The sequence below is a fragment of the Suncus etruscus genome, chromosome 9, assembly GCF_024139225.1.
Source record: "Suncus etruscus isolate mSunEtr1 chromosome 9, mSunEtr1.pri.cur, whole genome shotgun sequence".
Taxonomy (NCBI): domain Eukaryota; kingdom Metazoa; phylum Chordata; class Mammalia; order Eulipotyphla; family Soricidae; genus Suncus; species Suncus etruscus.
The window spans coordinates 67,408,671-67,426,814 of record NC_064856.1 but is presented as its reverse complement, the minus strand read 5'-3'; the positions used below and the strand labels follow the sequence as shown (position 1 = coordinate 67,426,814).

Sequence of the window (18,144 nt, the reverse complement as noted above, 5' to 3'; positions counted from 1 at the left end):
TCAGAAGTCGCTCCTGGCTTGGGGGACCATATGGGACGCCGGGGGATTAAACCGCGGTCCAACCAAGGCTAGTGCAGGCAAGGCAGGCACCTTACCTCTAGCGCCACCGCCCGGCCCCCAGTTATTTGTTTTTTTTTTTTTGTTTTGTTTTTTTTTTTTGTGGTTTTTTGGGTCACACCCGGCAGTGCTCAGGGGTTACTCCTGGCTCCAGGCTCAGAAATTGCTCCTGGCAGGCACGGGGGACCATATGGGATGCCGGGATTCGAACCGATGACCTCCTGCATGAAAGGCAAACGCCCTACCTCCATGCTATCTCTCCGGCCCCAGTTATTTGTTTTTAAGTTCAGTAAGCTGTTTTTTTTTTTTTTTTCCTTAAAGGATAAGTGTTAAAAAAAATAGTGAAGGGGCAGGCTTCGGCAGCGGCGGCAACTCGAACCGACATGGCCAAGATCAAGGCCCGGGACCTGCGCGGCAAGAAGAAGGAGGAGCTGCTCAAGCAGCTGGACGACCTCAAGGTGGAGCTGTCGCAGCTGCGCGTCGCCAAAGTCACCGGCGGCGCCGCCTCCAAGCTCTCCAAGATCCGAGTTGTTCGCAAATCTATCGCCCGTGTGCTCACCGTCATTAACCAAACTCAGAAGGAGAATCTCAGAAAATTCTACAAGGGTAAGAAGTACAAGCCCCTCGACTTGCGGCCCAAGAAGACTCGGGCCATGCGCCGCCGCCTCAACAAGCATGAGGAGAGACTGAAGACCAAGAAACAGCAGCGCAAGGAGCGGCTGTATCCACTGCGCAAGTACGCGGTGAAGGCCTGAGCCGGCGACAATAAAGCAATTGACTGGTAAAAAAAAAAAAAAAAAATAGTGAAGGTGTGACAGTGGCAATTACTGTTGTTTGCATAGGCCCAGAAAAATATGGGGAAAACGGAAAAAAAAATCCTTGGCCTGATTACAAGAAGGCCTCACCCCCGAGATTTGTTGGCATAAGACCGACTCTGGGCTCCAGGCATATCAGTCTGTCCAACCCGAGTCATTCTCCGTGGTCCCAGTGAAACTTTTTTACATTTTAGCTTTTGTTGGTATCAGGTTCTTATATTTAAAGATTCTAGATTCTATGCATTTCTTTCGTCGAAGTCAGGCTAATGTGGAGCATCCTCTAGTTTCAGCACACCATTAGATGCAGAGCGATCTGCCCTGCAAGCAGGCTAGAATATTTTCTAAGCACAACTAAGATCAATGAACTCTTACCTAGGGGCCAGAGCAGTGGCACGGAGCAGTAAGTAAGGTGTCTGCCTTGCTGGCGCTAGCCTAGGACTGACCGTAGTTCAATCCCCCGGGGTCCCATATGGTCCTCCAAGCCAGGAGCGATTTCTGAGCACATAGCCAGGAGTAACCCCTGAGCATCACCAGGTGTGGCCCAAAACAACAACAACAACAACAAAATAAACCTCTTATCTAAATTTCCTGAGGTCAGAGATGATTCATAATTTCTAGAACTAATATTTGACATGGGAGCCAAGAATATCCCATGAAGAAAAGCTAGGCAATTAAGTAAATGGTGCTAGATATTTGATATTCAAGAATAAAGTATGAAACACAGAGCACAGATTCCTGGCTCTGTGCTCAGGAATCATTCCTGATGGGAGTTAGGGAACCAGAGAGGATAGTGGAGATTGAACCAGAATCAGATAGATGTATGCAAGGAAAGTACCTTTCCCACTGTACTATATCTCTGGCCCCAAAATCCAATTTTATTTATTTATTTTTGCTTTTTGTGCAAAAAAGGGATGCCAGGGGATAGAACCGAGGTCCACTGTAGGCGAGCACAGGCAAGACAGATGCCCTACCACTTGTACCACCACTCCAGCCCCAATAATCCAATTTTTAAATAAAAAAAATCTGAGTCAATGTCTCCAAAATAATATTCAAATATCCCATAGGTATGTGAAAGGGTGTCTCACATCATTTATAACTAGGGAAATGCCCATCAAAAATGTGATGATGGGGCCGGAGAGATAGCATGGAGGTAAGGCGTTTGCCTTTCATGCAGGAGGTCATCGGTTCGAATCCCGGCGTCCCATATGGTCCCCCGTGCCTGCCAGGAACAATTTCTGAGCCTGGAGCCAGGAATAATCCCTGAGCACTGCCGGGTGTGACCCAAAAACCACAAAAAAAAAAAAAAAAAAAAAAAAAAAAAGAATCTTTTGGGCCGGGCGGTGGCGCTCGAGGTAAGGTGCCTGCCTTACCTGCGCTAGCCTAGGAGACGGACCGCGGTTTGATCCCCCGGCGTCCCATATGGTCCCCCAAGCCAGGAGCGACTTCTGAGCGCATAGCCAGGAGTAACCCCTGAGCGTCACTGGGTGTGGCCCAAAAACCAAAAAAAAAAAAAAAAAAATGTGATGAGCTCTTACATCATCCCTGGCAGAATATCTGCCATCAAAAAGACAATATAGGGATCAGAGAGATGGCACAGCAGTAGGGCATTTGTCTAGCATGCAGCCAACCCGGCACCCCATACAGTGCCCCACACCTGCCAGCAGAGATTTCTGAGCAGAGTCCGGAGGAATCCCTGAACACCATTGGGTGTGGCCCAAAAAATTTAAAAAGACGAGATAAGAAATGTTGGCAAGGATGAAGAACAAGGAGGTATCTGGGCACTCAGTGGGATTGTAAATGGTGCAGCCACTATTTAATCCAGTATAGAGGTTCCTCAGAAACTTAAATACAGAACTACTATATAATGCAGCAATTCCATTTCTGATAAGGTATCTAAGGAAATAAAAAAAATGATAAAAAAAAAAAGAGAAATGCTGCTCTATTCCTATTAGCATTACTTACTATAGTCAAAACATGGAAACAACCTCAATGGAAAAATGGATAAAGCAGATGGGATACAATGGAATATTATTCAGCCACCAAAAAGAGACGAATCCTGTCATTTGCATTATGCCAAATGAAATTAAACAAAAATATACTGTACAATTTCACTTATATAATTGTTTTTTGGTTTTGGGGTCATACCCTGTGGTACTCGGGGGTTACTCCTGAATTTGCACTGGAAATTAAAAATCATAAGATTTGATTTCAATATGGAAATTTTAATTCAAATGTTCATGTCATGCATGTACTTTGCTGGCAAACTGTCACTTATAAACATAAGGTTATTTGTCATCAAACATGTAAACATAAAACAGTGATCTACATTGAGAGCAGTGATACGGCTCCTCCAAGAGCAGCTGGCTGGGGTGCAGTGATTAATAGGACATCTAGAGAGAAATAGAGTGTGTCCTCTGTGTCCCATAAAAGCTGAAAAGAGGACTGAGCACCAGAAAGCCACATACCAGTGATGATATCCGGCAGCTGAATGGAATGCAGCACTCAGTAACTCAGCTCCTCTGTGTGCCCTGAAAGATGAATCAGGACAAGCAGAGGACTGAGTGATGATGCCTGGCTGCTGGATGGGATTCTGTGGTAAGAGGGGGCGGATCACTTATCCCTGAAGCTGGAGTAAGTTTCAGCATGCCATATACTGGTGTACAAAACGACCCCCAACTTTTAAGAAGTTTTTCATGAATTAAAAAGTCATCTTAATAAAAAGAATAAAAAAAAAAAAAGTCATCTTATGGGGCCGGAGAGATAGCATGGAGGTAAGGCATTTGCCTTGCATGCAGAAGGATGGTGGTTCGAATCCCAGTATTCCATTAGATCCCCCCAGCCTGCCAAGGGTGATTTCTGAGAATAGAGCCAGGAATAACCCCTGAGCACTGCCAGGTGTGACCCAAAAACAAAAACAACAACAACAACCAAAAAAAAATTCGTCTTATATGTTGGAAAATACGGTATATAAAATTTTTAAAAATTGAAAAAAATCAAATTTGTCATTACAAGAAGCTAGGAAAAATGGGGGAAGGGAACTGTATAGCGGTAGCATTCAAAAGTTACAAAGTTCTTGGAGTCAGAGCATTAGCACAGAGAATAAGACATTTGCCCTATGGACCCCTGAGCCTACCAGGCATAATTTCTGAGCACAGAGCCAGGAGTAACTCTTGAATACTACTGGGTATAGTCATAAGCAAAACAAACAAACAAAACACAAAGTACAAATTTCCAGTTTTAAGATAAATTTTTACAATTATTACAGGTCTAGAACACAAGGGATTAGAGCAAATAGTACAGTGAGTAGGATGTTTTCCTTGCAGGTAGCTAATCCTGTTTTGATCCCCGGCACCTCATATGGTCCCCTGAGCACTATAAGAAGTAATTCTTAGGGCCCAGAGAGATAGCACAGCGGCGTTTGCCTTGCAAGCAGTCGATCCAGGACCAAAGGTGGCTGGTTCAAATCCCGGTGTCCCATATGGTCCCCCGTGCCTGTCAGGAGCTATTTCTGAGTAGACAGCCAGGAGTAACCTCTGAGCATCGCCGGGTGTGGCCCAAAAACCAAAAAAAAAAAAAAAGTAATTCTTAATTGCAGAACAGAAAAAAATCCTGAGCCTTGCCACGTGTTGCCCAAAAACTAAAAATATAAAAAATAAAAATAAGAGAGTAGAACTTAAGAATACTAATCATAAGGAAATCCATCTTTAAAAAATAAAGATGATGATCAATGTTAATTAATTAAGCTTTTTTTGTAATCATTTCAAAATGTACATGCATATAAAGTCATTGAATTAAATACCTTAAGTTAATAAAAGTATTTTTCTGGGGCTGGAAATAAAGTACAGCCGGATAGGGCATTTGCCTTGCACACAGCCAACTCTGGTTCAATTCTCAGAACTCTATACAGTCTACTGAGCCTGCCAAAAGAAATTCCTACATACAAAACCAGGAGTACTGAATGTAGTCCCAAAAACAAACAACAACAACAAAAAACAAACAAAAGGTTTTTTTCTTTCATTCCTTTCTTATCTTTCTGTGTTCTTTCCTTCTTTTTGTTTTCTTTCTTTCTTTCCTTCTGTTTTTTCCTTTATTTTTTCAAGAATGTTGAAAGAAGAATAAGAAACAATGAAAGATCGAAAAAGAGGGGCCGGTGAGTTGGCACTAGACGTAAGGTGTCTGCCTTGCAAGCGCTAGCCAAAGAAAGACCGCGGTTCGATCCCCTGGCGTCCATATGGTCCCCCCAAGCCAGGGGCAATTTCTGAGTGCTTAGCCAGGAGTAACCCCTGAGCATCAAACGGGTGTGGTCCCCCCAAAAAAAGAAAGATCGAAAAAGAATGAAAGAAAAAAGAAAGGAAAAGAAAGAAAAAAGAAAGGAAAAGAAAGAAAGAAAGGAGGGAGGGAGGGAGGGAGGGAGGGAGGGAGGAAGGAAGGAAGGAAGGAAGGAAGGAAGGAAGGAAGGAAGGAAGGAAGGAAGGAAGGAAGGGAAAGGAAGGAAGGGAAGGGAGGAGGGAGGGGAGGGAGGGAGGGAGGGGGAGGGAGGGAGGGAGGGAGGGAGAGAGAGAAGAGAGAGAGAAGAAAGAAAGAAAGAAAAGAAAGAAAGAAAGGAAAGAAAGAGAAAGAAAGAAAGAAAGAAAGAAAGAAAGAGAAGAAAGAAAGAAAGAAAGAAAGAAAGAAAGAAAGAAAGAAAGAAAGAAAGAAAAAAGAAAGAAAGAAGGAGGAGGAGGGAGGGAGGGAGGGAGGGAGGGAGGGAGGGAGGGAGGGAGGGAGAGAGAGAGAGAGAGAGAAAGAGAGAAAGAAAGAAGAAAGAAAGAAAGAAAGAAAGAAAGAAAGATAGAAAGAAAGAAAGAAAGAAAGAAAGATAGAATGAAAGAAAGATAGAAAGAAAGAAAGAAAGAAAGAAAGAAAGAAAGAAAGAAAGAAAGAAAGAAAGAAAGAAAGAAAAGAGAAAAGAGAAGAAAGAATCCTAATCATTCTGAGAGTTACATGACTCTCAGATGACTGGTTTACATTTAATTCTTTTTTGTTTCCTTCATTTTTGTGTTTCTTTTTTCTATCATCTATCTATTTTTCTTTCTTTCTCTCTTTCTTTTTTTTTCCTTTAGTTTTTTTCCTTTATTCTTTTTTTTTTTGGTTTTTGGGTCACACCTGGCAGCACTCAGGGGTTACTCCTGGCTCTACACTCAGAAATTGCTCCAGGCAGGCTCGGGGAACCAATTGGGCTGCTGGGATTCGAACCACCATCCTTCTATATTAAAGGCAAACACCCTACCTCCATGCTATTTCTCCGGCCCTGTTCTTATTTGGGGGGGGGGGGGCGGCGGTCACACCCGGCAGTGTTCAGGGGTTACTCCTGGCTCTAGGCTCAGAAATCGCCCCTGGCAGGCACAAAAGTTTTTCAATCATAAAATGGAAGAAAAAACAATCTTTTAAAATCAGGGAATATGAACTATGTCATATTATTCTTGCAAAATACTATGATGAAACTAATTAGTACCTCTTTAGAAAAGACTATAGATACTTCTACTGGTTATGCCAAATAAAACCATAAATAGACAAACTGGAGAGACAGATAATTCAACAAGCAGTGCATGATTTGCACACAGGAGATGCCAGTTTAATCCCTGCTTTGAAACTGAAAGCCCATGGTTCCCTGAGAAACAACAGGAGCAACATCTTAGCAATGAGTTGGTTTTTCTGTTTTTGCTTTGGGGTCATACCCAGTGGTGCTCAGGGGTTACACCTGGCTCTGCGTTCAGAAATCGCTCCTGGCAGGCTCTGTGAACCATATACAATGCAAGGAATCAAATCTAAATCTGGGTTGGTCCCGTGTTGGCCACGTGCAAGGCAAACACCCTGCCTCTGTGCTATGCTCCAGCCCCTTAGCACCGAGTTGGAAGTAGACATGTTCACTAACAGTTGTGGCACAAAACAAAATTTATAACCTTACTGTAAAGTCTATTCTAATTCAAACCAGATTTCAGTTATAGGTTGTCATACTTTTAGAATTGTAGGTAAAAGATTATAGACTTAATATCCATATTATTATCTGGACGAGTGAAGATTAAATTAGCCAGGCAGTATTAAGCCCAAACAGCTGGGGCCAGCAGTGCCCAAGGCCACACCTGGTGGTGCTTGGAGGACTGTGAGGTGAAAAGAGATAAATGCAGGCCTTAGTTCATGCTAGGCTTGTTTCCTAGTTCTTTCAGAAATGTCTCTGGCTCAAGCTATTTCCCTTTAAAGATATCCTACTGCTTCAATCTCCAATATCTCCAATATCTCATACAGTCCCCTGACCACCACCAGTTGTGATCCCTGAACACAGAATCAGGACTAAACCTTGAACTTTGCCTGGTGTGACCTGAAAATAAAAGTAAAGATACTCTAAGAGAGTATACAGCAGTGGCACTACCATTTTAATAAATTAACATGTCAAAATACAAAATCTCAAAGCATAAAAAGACAACATTTTGAGGGGAATTATTCTCACCGCTTTGATTAGCATATCTAAATCTGTGGGCTCAAACTTGTCAGGATTCTGGTGATTTAAATGTTCAAATTGTTTTAGAAGAGCTTGATGGTCTATACCTGTATCTGAAAAAAAAAAATGTGGTAAATGAATAGTTACTAGAAAAAGCTAAAAACGGTCAGCAAGCTCATTAGGAAGAAGAAATATACCATTATGGAATAATAAAAGGCAAGAAGAAGCTAATGGAAATGAATAGGAATCAACATGTATGAACTTTATAATTTCTAAAATATGTTTATATGTATGTACCCTTATGTATCTTTGCATGTGTATACATTAATGTGTATATACTTATATATGCAGGGATGTGAATACATTTCCTACCTCTGGAAACATAAGTTCCAAGAAGAAAAGAAAATACATTCCAGAAGCAATGAATACACCTAGACCCTAGTCGCCATATTTATCTGTAATATTTTCTACTAAAAAGAACCAGGTATCTTCAAGGTAATGGTTAATTTCAGGGCTGGAGCAAAGTAGGTACAAGATGAACCTGGAATGTATTATTATGCCAGAAATTTAATTTAATTTTGTTCAATCAAGCTCCCACTAGTTTTATAATAGACTAGAAGTTTACTTACAAAGAACAGATCTCTTGGAAAGCCTACCCTAAATCAATCACATAAATATATGAAAATATATATATTTCATATATAAATATATGAAAAGACACTTAATCTCATTCAAAATAAGGCAGAAGAGAGAAAAGTGGACAGTACACATGCTAGGCACTTACTTAAGCAAGATTCAATTTCCATCACCATGTGTGGTCTCCCCCAGAATTGCCTAGTGCAGTTCTGGAGGTCCCTGAGAACTGCCTGGGGGTTGAGAAACCTCAGAATCACAGGGCATGAACAACACATTTTCCTTTTAGTGGAAACTCCCAAAAAGAGAAAGAAAACCACACAGTAAAACTGCATTACTGTGGGGCTAGAGAGATAGCAGTAGGGCATTTGCCTTTCGTCCAGCTAATTCAGGACAGACAGTGGTTCAAATCCCGGCATTCCATACAGCCCCCAGTGCCTGCTGGGAGCAATTTCTGAGCACAGAGCCAGGAGTAACCTCTGAGCACTGCCAGGTGTGAGCCAAAAACCAAATAAACCAATAAATAAATAAATAACCCTCCATTATTATACCCTCCATCAGAGCTAACATACTTCCTTAAGTCTGAAGATACATGTTATCAGAAAGATTTCAGAAATTATGGTTAGTGCACATGTATGTACTACCTCAAGGGTAGTGGCAATAGTTATAAAAATTACAAATACGGGGCCGGGCGGTGGCGCTAAAGGTAAGGTGCCTGCCTTGCCTGTGCTAACCTTGGACGGACCGCAGTTCGATCCCCTAGTGTCCCATATGGTCCCCCAAGCCAGGAGCAACTTCTGAGCACATAGCCAGGAGTAACCCCTGAGCGTTACTGGGTGTGGCCCAAAAACCAAAAACCAAAAAAAAAATTACAAATACATGTATTTTTAGGTTCAAATTATTTCACTACAAAGAACTTAACTTACAATTAATATTATTGTTAGTTTATTAATTATTGAGTATTTGATTTATTATTTATCAATTGTTAGTTGTTAATATTGTTAATAATTATTAATATAATTGTTATATTATGTTAATACATGAGGATATGTATAAGACTATTCTCCTGAAATGTCTATTTATAGCAACCTGATTAAATAAATATAGCATATTTATTTAACAATGCAGTTGTTTATTTTTTAAATGAAGCAGATGCTTGTACAAGGGGTAAGTAAGGGGAGGTAGAGGAAGAAAAGAAAGATGAATTGGAGAAAGGAAAAGGTGAAGAAGGATAAGTAAAAGAAAAAAATCGTATGCTAACACACACACAAAAAAAAATCTCCAAATTATATTAAAGGAAAAGTACATGGTAAATTGCGTTTTGTATAAAAGAAAAAATATGAACTTCTATTTATGTTTCTTATATAACAATAAAATTTCAAGAAGGATGGTATTAGAGGAAAACTTATACCTTATATTAGTTGAAAACTTATAAGAAGGGATAATATTAAAAAGATTTTTACTCATACCTTTCTGAACTACCTGGTTTTAAACCATGAAACTGTGATTTATTGTTGTTGTTTTGGTTTGGTTTTGGGTCACAGCTGGCAGTATTCAGGGATAACTGCTGGCAGGCATAGGGGACCTTAGGGGATTCCAGAGAGCAAACCTAGGGCAGCCACATGAAAGGCAATAACTACTTTGAAACTACATTTAGGGGCCAGGGAGCTAGCATAGTAGTAGGGCATTTGCCTTATGTGCGGCTAACCCTGGACAGACCCGGATTCAATTTTCAGCATCCCATATAGTCCCCTGAGCCCGCCAGGAGCGTTTTCTGAGCACAGAGCCAGGAGTAACTCCTGAGCACCACCAGGTGTGACCCAAAAACTAAAAATAAATAAAAAATAAAACTACATTTAAGGGGTCAAAGCGAAAGCACAGTGGGTAGGGCATTTACAGTGCATGCGGCTGACCTGGATTCGATCCCTGGTATCCCAAGCACCATCAGGAATGACCCTTGAGTACAGAGTCAGGAGTAACCCCTGAGCACAACTAGCTGTGGCCCCAAGGAAAAAACTACATCTACAACAAAACTTTAATTTTTCAGAAATTAGCAAACTTATTTTTGTTTGGGAATCACACCCTACAGTACTCAAAAGCTACTCTCGGCAGTACTCAGGGAACCACGCAATACTGAGGATCAAACTCAGGCCTCCTCCAAGTAAAGAATCTGCTCCATCTTTTCTTTAGAAAGGGGTGGGGGGGGCTGGAGTGGTGGCACAAGCAGTAGGGTGTCTGCTTTGCACGTGCTGACCTAGGGCGGACTGCAGTTCTATCCCCTGGCATCCCATATGGTCCCACAATCCAGAAGCAATTTCTGAGCGCATAGCCAGGAGTAACCCCTGAGCATCACAGGGTGTGGCAAAAAAAAAAACAAAAACAAAAACAAACAAATAAAAGAATGTGTTCCAGGCCATTGATCTCTATCTGATCCAATCATCAGAAAATGTTATTAGTAATTCCGAATCAGTAAGAAAATAAATGTCTAATCAGGCTCTCTTAAGTAATAAGATATTAACCTTATTTTGGGACACAGGAAATGCTGCTAAGGTATGGAGACCTCAGTTATCTAAGAGAAAAGAAGTCTCAAAACACATTAGACCAGGCTACAAGAGTGGAATGACAGTGTGTCTAAGGACCTGAAGTGGTAGAGCATGAGGCTAATTTATCTCCCACTAAAGTCTTTGATTTCAGGATAATGGATATTTGGTACTTGTTTTCCAATTCAATTCACCAACAGGGAATTAAATGTTTCATACAAACTATTATCCTGGTATGATCCATTCATCAGAGGTCCATGACTGAAATGCAGATGATTCATTCCCAGAAGAATCACTCCCTGCAAGTGAGATCCAGTGATCTGCATATATGTATTTTTTGTGCTTGGGGCATGGTGGAGAAAAATGCGCCACACTTAATTGAACTACTCCCAGCTGTGCCTGAGGTGGCTCCTGATAGTGCTGAGACCATACGGTGCTGGGAATCAAGTCAGGCTCAATACATGCAAGTCTTAACCACTTATATTCTCTTTATGATTTGGAGCATTTTTAATCAGGACTGTGTAAGACTGCTCATGTAATTTGAAATTTAAAATGACATTTCCAGAGCATAATGTGTTAAGTGAAGTGAACAGAAAGAGAAGAATAATATAGAATGATTTCTTCCAAGTAAGGAAAGAAAAAATGGTCAATGATAAATAAAACCTGGAGACTCGGCCCACAGAACCGAGTTTGCTAAGGGGAGTGGGTAAGAGGGGACTTAGAGACATTGAAAAAGGAACACTGAACTCTGGTGGTGAATATTGTCATAGAAAATTTTAAGCCTAAAATATTATCATCAACAGTGGTACCTAACAGCCATGGTCATGATACAGGGTATTTAAATCATGGTACCTAAATAAACACTGAAGCAAGGGGGAAATGATTTCATGTTAGGAGAAGAGCTCAAAGAGCAGCTGACTGCATATTCTGCATGAGGGAGACTCAAGTTTAATCCTCAGCACTGAATGATCCCCTGAGTACCACCAAAAGCAACTCCCAAGCACCACACTAAGAGTAGCCCTCAGCAGCACCAGGTTTAGCCTACCCCCTTCACCATTATCTGAAAAAAAAAAAAAAAAAGCAGTTTTCAAAGACTCATTCCAATATTCAGTTGATTTTTTGCAGCTACTTCTGGCTCTGCTCAAGGTCATCCCTAAAACCTTGTGAACTATGTGGTATTTGGGACCAAACTAAGGGTTTGGCCACGAACAAGTCAAATACATTAACTCTTATACAATTTCCCTGGCCCTTATCATTTATCTTTTATCACTAAATTTTTTCCTCATTTTTATGCATATGGTAATTATTAGATTGTCTAACACTAAGCCAATTTTGTTGATCAAAATAACTGAATAAAATGGTTATTTATGGGGCCGGAGAGATAGCATTGGAGGTATGCTTGCATGCAGAAGGAGGGTGGTTCGAATCCCGGCATCCCATATGGTCCCCTGAGCCTGCCAGGATCAATTTCTGAGCATAGAGCCAGGGGAGACCCCTGAGCGCTGCCGGGTGTGACCCAAAAACCAAAAAATAAAATATAATAAAATAAAATGGTTATTTACGGTTGCTAAATCATAGCAATCATAAAATAACTGGAACTAGAAGATATTATGTTAAATGAAGTAAATCAGAAGGAGGATAAATATGGATTGTTAACCACTTATATATGGTATTTAGAATAATTCCGTGAACAAATGCAATGGTCTAAATGGGAGTTGTCGCAAACACCCTTGGCCCCAGGGTATAGTGAAAAGAAAGAAAGAAACTGAGTGGAGGAGAAACACAAATATAAAAGGATGGGGGCCTGGGGCTCAAGTGGTCTTGGGTGCATTAGTGGAGATAATAAAAGGACAGAACTAAATATCCAAGCCAAAGTCAACAGCAATAGAATCAAAAGACCCAAACCCTAACAATCTAAACTGTAAATGAGCCTGTTATACTGGCAAGCTGGGGGGGAGCGGGGGCAAAGGGTGGTGGTATGAGATACACTCTGGGAACATGGTGGAGGAAGACTGACATTATTGGTGGGATTGGCCAAGTACAAAAGATCTTGTAAATCCCAATGGTTTTAATAAAATAAAATAAAAAATGAATTAAATGGCTATTTATGATTGCTATGGTCAATATTCTTGACATATAATAATATTTTTGGTTTTGGCATCAATACATAATAAGAATGTGGAAGATTTCCTTCTTTTTCAAACTTTGAAATAGATTGAATAGCATAGATTATCTGCTTTCTGACAGAATCTTCAATGCCACTGGGCTGGTTACTCTCTGACAATTTTATATTTCATCTATGGAAATTAGGCTAATTAGATTTTCTCTCTGCTTTTACTAGGTTGACTATGGTAGTTTTTTCTTTTTAAACCAGTTAAGTTACTACATCTCATTCTTCCTTTTTTTTTGGGGGGGGGGTTTGGGTCACACCTGGCAACGCTCAAGGGTTACTCCTGGCTCTACGCACAGAAGTCGCTCCTGGCAGGCTCTGGGGACCATATGGGATGCCGGAATTCGAACTACTGTCCTTCTGCATGCAAGGCAAATGCCTTACCTCTATGCTATTTCTCCGGCTCTCATCCTTCCTTTTTATTTATTTAAATATTTTTTGGTTTTTAGATCACACCCAGCAGCACTTAGGAGTTACTCCTGGCTCTGTGCTCAGAAATTGCCCCTGATATGCTTGGCAGATCATATGGGATGCCAGGAATTGAGCCACTGTCCATCCTGGGTGGGCCACATGCAAGACAAATGCCCTACCACTGTGCTATCTCTGCGGCCCCTATTTTATTTATTTTTTTGTTTTCTAGGTCACGCTTGGCAGTACTCAGGGGTTACTCAGAAATCACTCCTGGCTCAGGGAACCATACAGGATGCTAGGATTGTCCTGGGTTAGCTGAGTGCAAGGCAAATGCCCTACCACAGTGCTACCATTCTGGCTTACCTCTGACAATTTTTATATTACATCTAGGTGAATCATTCTAATTAGATTTTCTCTCTGCTTTTACTAGGTTGGCTTTGTGTTTTATTTTTTTTCTCTTTAAACCAGTTGATTAAGTCATTACTTCTCATTTTCCCTTTTTATTTTATTTATTTTTTGGTTTCTAAGCCACAACCAGCAGTACTCAGGGATTACTCCCAACTGCACTCAGAAATCACTCTTGGCAGGGTTGGGATACTATCTGGGATGCCAGGGATCAAACCTAAGTCAGCCATGTGCAAGGCAAACACCCTACCCACTATGCTATTGCTCCTGCCCCCTCATTCTTCCTTTTTATTTATGAGTAAAAATATTCAAAGCTAACACATTTTATTTGTGGAATGTGAATATATCATCTGTTCAAAACTATTCAAGAAATTTAAATTTAAAAATGATAGAAGTCAAATCTATGTTTTTTGGTTTTTGTTTGTTTGTTTTGTTTTTGTTTTTGGGCTACACTGGTCACGCTTAGGGGTTACTCCTAGCTATGCATTCAGAAATCGCTCCTGGCTTGGAGGATCATATGGGACACTGGGGGATCAAACCATGGTTGGTCCTAGGTTAGAGTGTGCAAGGAAAACGCCCTACCACTTGTGCCACCACTTCAGCCCGAAATCAATGTTAATATTATATTTTTCCCCAAAAAACAAGCCATGTGCTCACATAACTCCACAGATAAATACTGAATTTTTTGTACCATTTCTTTAGCACTTACCTTGAAGAGAATCCAATTTAGCTTTAATGAGCATTCTTAACCTTGATACTTCTTGCCTTTTTAATTCATCAAGTCTTGTCCTCACTTTATGACTTACTAAATCAAGTTCTCTGCTTAGCCTCCCACTCTGTTAACAAGATTAATAAATTTGTTTCATGTTATACTTTGAGCATGCAGAATATATTTAAAATAGATTATAAAGACAAAAATTGACTCATTTAAATTGATATTGTAAAAAGCATCTCTGTAAAAAGATATTACAATTTAAATCTAAAATCATGATGTTAAAAAAACCTACATAATAAAAAAACCCTACATAATTGATATAAAATAGAATTAAAATATAAAGGAGAGGGGCCGGGCGGTGGCGCTAAAGGTAAGGTGCCTGCCTTGCCTGCGCTAGCCTTGGACGGACCGCGGTTCGATCCCCCGGTGTCCCATATGGTCCCCCAAGCCAGGAGCAACTTCTGAGCGCATAGCCAGGAGTAACCCCTGAGCGTTACCGGGTGTGGCCCAAAAACCAAAAAAAAAAAAAAAAAAATATAAAGGAGAAACAAAAAAAAAGGATCATCATGACAAATTAAAGAATTGAAACACATGCTTTGCTTGTAAATCTGAGTTCAAACCTTATTAGCACCAAATTTTATGGTCCCCTAAGCATCACTGGAAGTGGCCCCTGGATAAAGAGCCAAGAATAGTCCCTGAGCACTGCTAAGTACCTACATGTCTAGCAAAATCCTGAGTCTAATTCCTGGCAATGCATACTTCCCACACACAAAGTGTTGGCAAAATGACCCTTTTATTAAAAATAAAACAAAGATGTTTTCATGAATATTCATAGCAGCATTATTAATATAACAAAAATGGTAAAAAAAAAAATGTTCAGCTGGAGAGATAGTATGGGTTATTAGTGTAAGAAGCTTTCTGTGTATGTGGTCAACATATCTAGATCCTCCAAGTAGTGTCAGGAATGACCCCTAAGCACAGAGCCAGGAATGACATACCTAATGTCATGGTCAGATATGGCCAACTAGCCATTCCCCAAATGATGTTCCTATCCTAATTTAAGTATTAAGAAATAATGGGGCCAGGCCCGGAGAGATAACACAGCGGCTTTTGCCTTGCTATCCAGGACCAAAGGTAGTTGGTTCGACACTGGGAATCCCAGTGTCCCATATGGTCCCCTGTGCCTGCCAGGAGCTATTTCTGAGCAGACAGACAGGAGTAACCCCTGAGCAATGCCCGGTGTGCCCCCCCCCCAAAAAAAAAGAAAAGAAAAAGAAACAATGGGGCCGGAGAGATGAGTTTTGACTTCCCAAACTGTTAGTAGCAGCTTTGTAAACCACAGTGGCTAAATTAATCAGCAAAAAACCCTCATGCCAGACAGAAAAAAAAGAATCTCTCATGTTAGCTCTTCACAATCGACTCTCTATATTGTAAGATAAGACTATTTAGAGCAGGGGTCTCAAACTCAATTTACTTGAGGGCCGCAGGAGGCAAAGTCGGGTGATCCTTGAGTGCAAAGTCAATAATAAGCCTTGAACATTGGGGGGTGTGATCCAAACAACTAAAACAAAACAAAACAAAAAAAGATTCCTCTAGGGCAGGGCCACAAAATGTTGTACGGAGGGCCACAAAATGTTGTACAGAGGGCCGCAAACGGCCCGCAGGCCGCGAGTTTGAGACCCCTAATTTAGAGATTTTGAAATTATGGTCAAGTGTGAAGACCAAGTATAATTAGGTAATTAATTACAGGGCAGAGGCAAAAAGTTAAACTTCCCTTAATGGCATCACATATAGTCCATCACCTCTATTTATTAATTTTCATCTAATTATAATACCAGGATATAATCTCTTCTACACCTCTGAAAAGCTCATATTCCAAGACCCTGAACCCAATATTTGAGGCCCTCCAGCATAGAGTTGGCCCAGGATTTATCTTAATGGTCTCTACTTCCTACCAGGCTACAGCACAGCCTGTATCCAGCCTCCTACATGTTTCTTGTTTCTTGTTGCTGTACTATGGGCTACCTCTCTTCCAGCTTTAGGATAATCTCTATAGGAGAAATTATTTCCCAACCTTCTGCCACTGCTAGAAATATGTCTTTCTCCCTATATCTCCAAAATGTATTACATACTCATCATTTATTCATCTTAATAATCTTTTTTTTCTGGAGAGTGTTCTTTTTTTTTTTATTTTTATTTTTTTATTTTTGGGCCACACCCAGTAATGCTCAGGGGTTACTCCTGGCTATGTGCTCAGAAGTTGCTCCTGACTTGGGGGACCATATGGGACACCGGGGGATCGAACCGCGGTCCGTCCAAGGCTAGCGCAGGCAAGGCAGGCACCTTACCTTTAGCGCCACCGCCCGGCCCCCTGGAGAGTGTTCTTACAGAAAAGTTGTTTAGGAGCTGACACCAAATCTCATTTTTATATTCCTATTACTTAACTTAGTATGCTCAAATGTCTATTAAATATTTAATTATATTTACCTTTATTTCCTCTATGTCTGCTTTTTGAAGTTTTTCTCTGAAATGACTGTCTGTTTCCAGCACATCGATCACTTGCTTGAGGTATTCATCATAGTAAAGTCCAGTGTCCTGGAAATTAAGAAACAGTTATGCTCCTGGGTTTCCTTAGCTACATCAAAAGGCCTCAATTCTCAAAAAATAAATAAATAAATAAATAAATAAATTCTAGCATAATGGCATTTGTAGCTATATCTACATTGATAAGCTGGGCAAAATTTAAGTTATATTTCTCAAAAGAAGATGGCTACATCAGAGCCAATGTCATGTTTTGTGAAGATTGGCTTTCTATAGTACTTCTCATCCTTTTCCAATTGTGCCACCATATGACCTTGTTCCCTTCCTACGGTCCATTGTCCTATCAGTTGCCTCCCTAGTCTTTTGTCATGGCCCCTAATTATAGGGTCTTTATCTGTGGCCCCCTTGGAACACTCAAGTAAGTCACATGGCCACCAGCTGAGAAACACTGGATTAGACAACAGACTTAATAAATGACATTAAATTTTGCCCCATTGTATCATTTCATTACTATCCGTCTCTCTTTTGGATATAATACAATGTTTTCTTGGCTGGTTTACTGCATTAGAAATGTCATTATGGGCCTGGAGAGATAACACAGTGGCATTTGCCTTGCAAGCAGCCGATCCAGGACCAAAGGTGGTTGGTTCGAATCCCGGTGTCCCATTTGGTCCCCCGTGCCTGCCAGGAGCTATTTCTGAGCAGACAGCCAGGAGGAACCCCTGAGCATCGCCGGGTGTGGCCCAAAAACCAAAAAAAAAAAAAAAAAAAAGAAATGTCATTATGATTATAGGCTGAATTATAATTAATTCTTCTACACACAACTTAATACATTATGACATTTAAGCACTGTCTAACAATATGCTTATTCAATACTGTCTTCACTGTCAGTTCAAAACAGTACAAAATACCCAATTTTTACTTGTGATAATATTCTTCTCCCACAAAGAATGATCATCATTGTACTTACTGGTGGTTCTATTTTGGCACTGTCCACAGGTTGAGCATCTTTTACTTTTGTCTTGTCTACGTCTATAGGCACAGCTTCAAGCACAGTTAATAGAAATGTAACCAAGAGAAAACAATATTGGAATAGGATGGTTCGCCACGTCATCTGAAATAAAGGTTTAGTTATAATAAGGTACTGAAAAGATGTTTGCAAACTATGAATCCCAATGCTATCTTAATAATATATTTGGGAATGGAGTGATTGAACAGTGAGTAGGGAGCTTGTCTGGCACAGGGCTGAGTCAAGTTCAATCCCCAGAACCACATATGGTACTCTTGAGTTCTACCAGGAGTGATCTTGGATTGTAGAGTCAACAATAAGTCCTGAGCACTTCTGGGTATGCCCCCACCAAAAAAAAGAAAAAGAACAT

The 18,144-nt window shown here is 40.5% G+C and overlaps 2 protein-coding genes across 3 annotated transcripts in view; one reads left to right on the top strand and one right to left on the bottom strand.

Annotated features, from left to right (window-relative positions):
* The window catches only part of NUCB2 (nucleobindin 2), a 37,956-nt gene extending 20,077 nt beyond the window's left edge, over positions 1-17,879 (bottom strand). For both annotated transcript variants that reach the window (XM_049781051.1, XM_049781052.1), the window contains exons 1-4: positions 17,736-17,879; positions 16,712-16,819; positions 14,219-14,345; positions 7,360-7,463 (exon numbers count right to left, since the gene is read on the bottom strand). In XM_049781051.1, the coding sequence (XP_049637008.1) occupies positions 7,360-7,463; positions 14,219-14,345; positions 16,712-16,819; positions 17,736-17,879 (483 nt within the window). The remainder of the gene's footprint in view (positions 1-7,359; positions 7,464-14,218; positions 14,346-16,711; positions 16,820-17,735) is intronic.
* On the top strand, positions 410-865 carry LOC126018983 (60S ribosomal protein L35). The gene has a single exon (XM_049781103.1). It carries the CDS (start codon positions 441-443, stop codon positions 810-812), a length of 372 nt encoding a protein of 123 aa, XP_049637060.1. The 5' UTR covers positions 410-440; the 3' UTR covers positions 813-865.
* Positions 17,880-18,144: the final 265 nt, after the last annotated feature.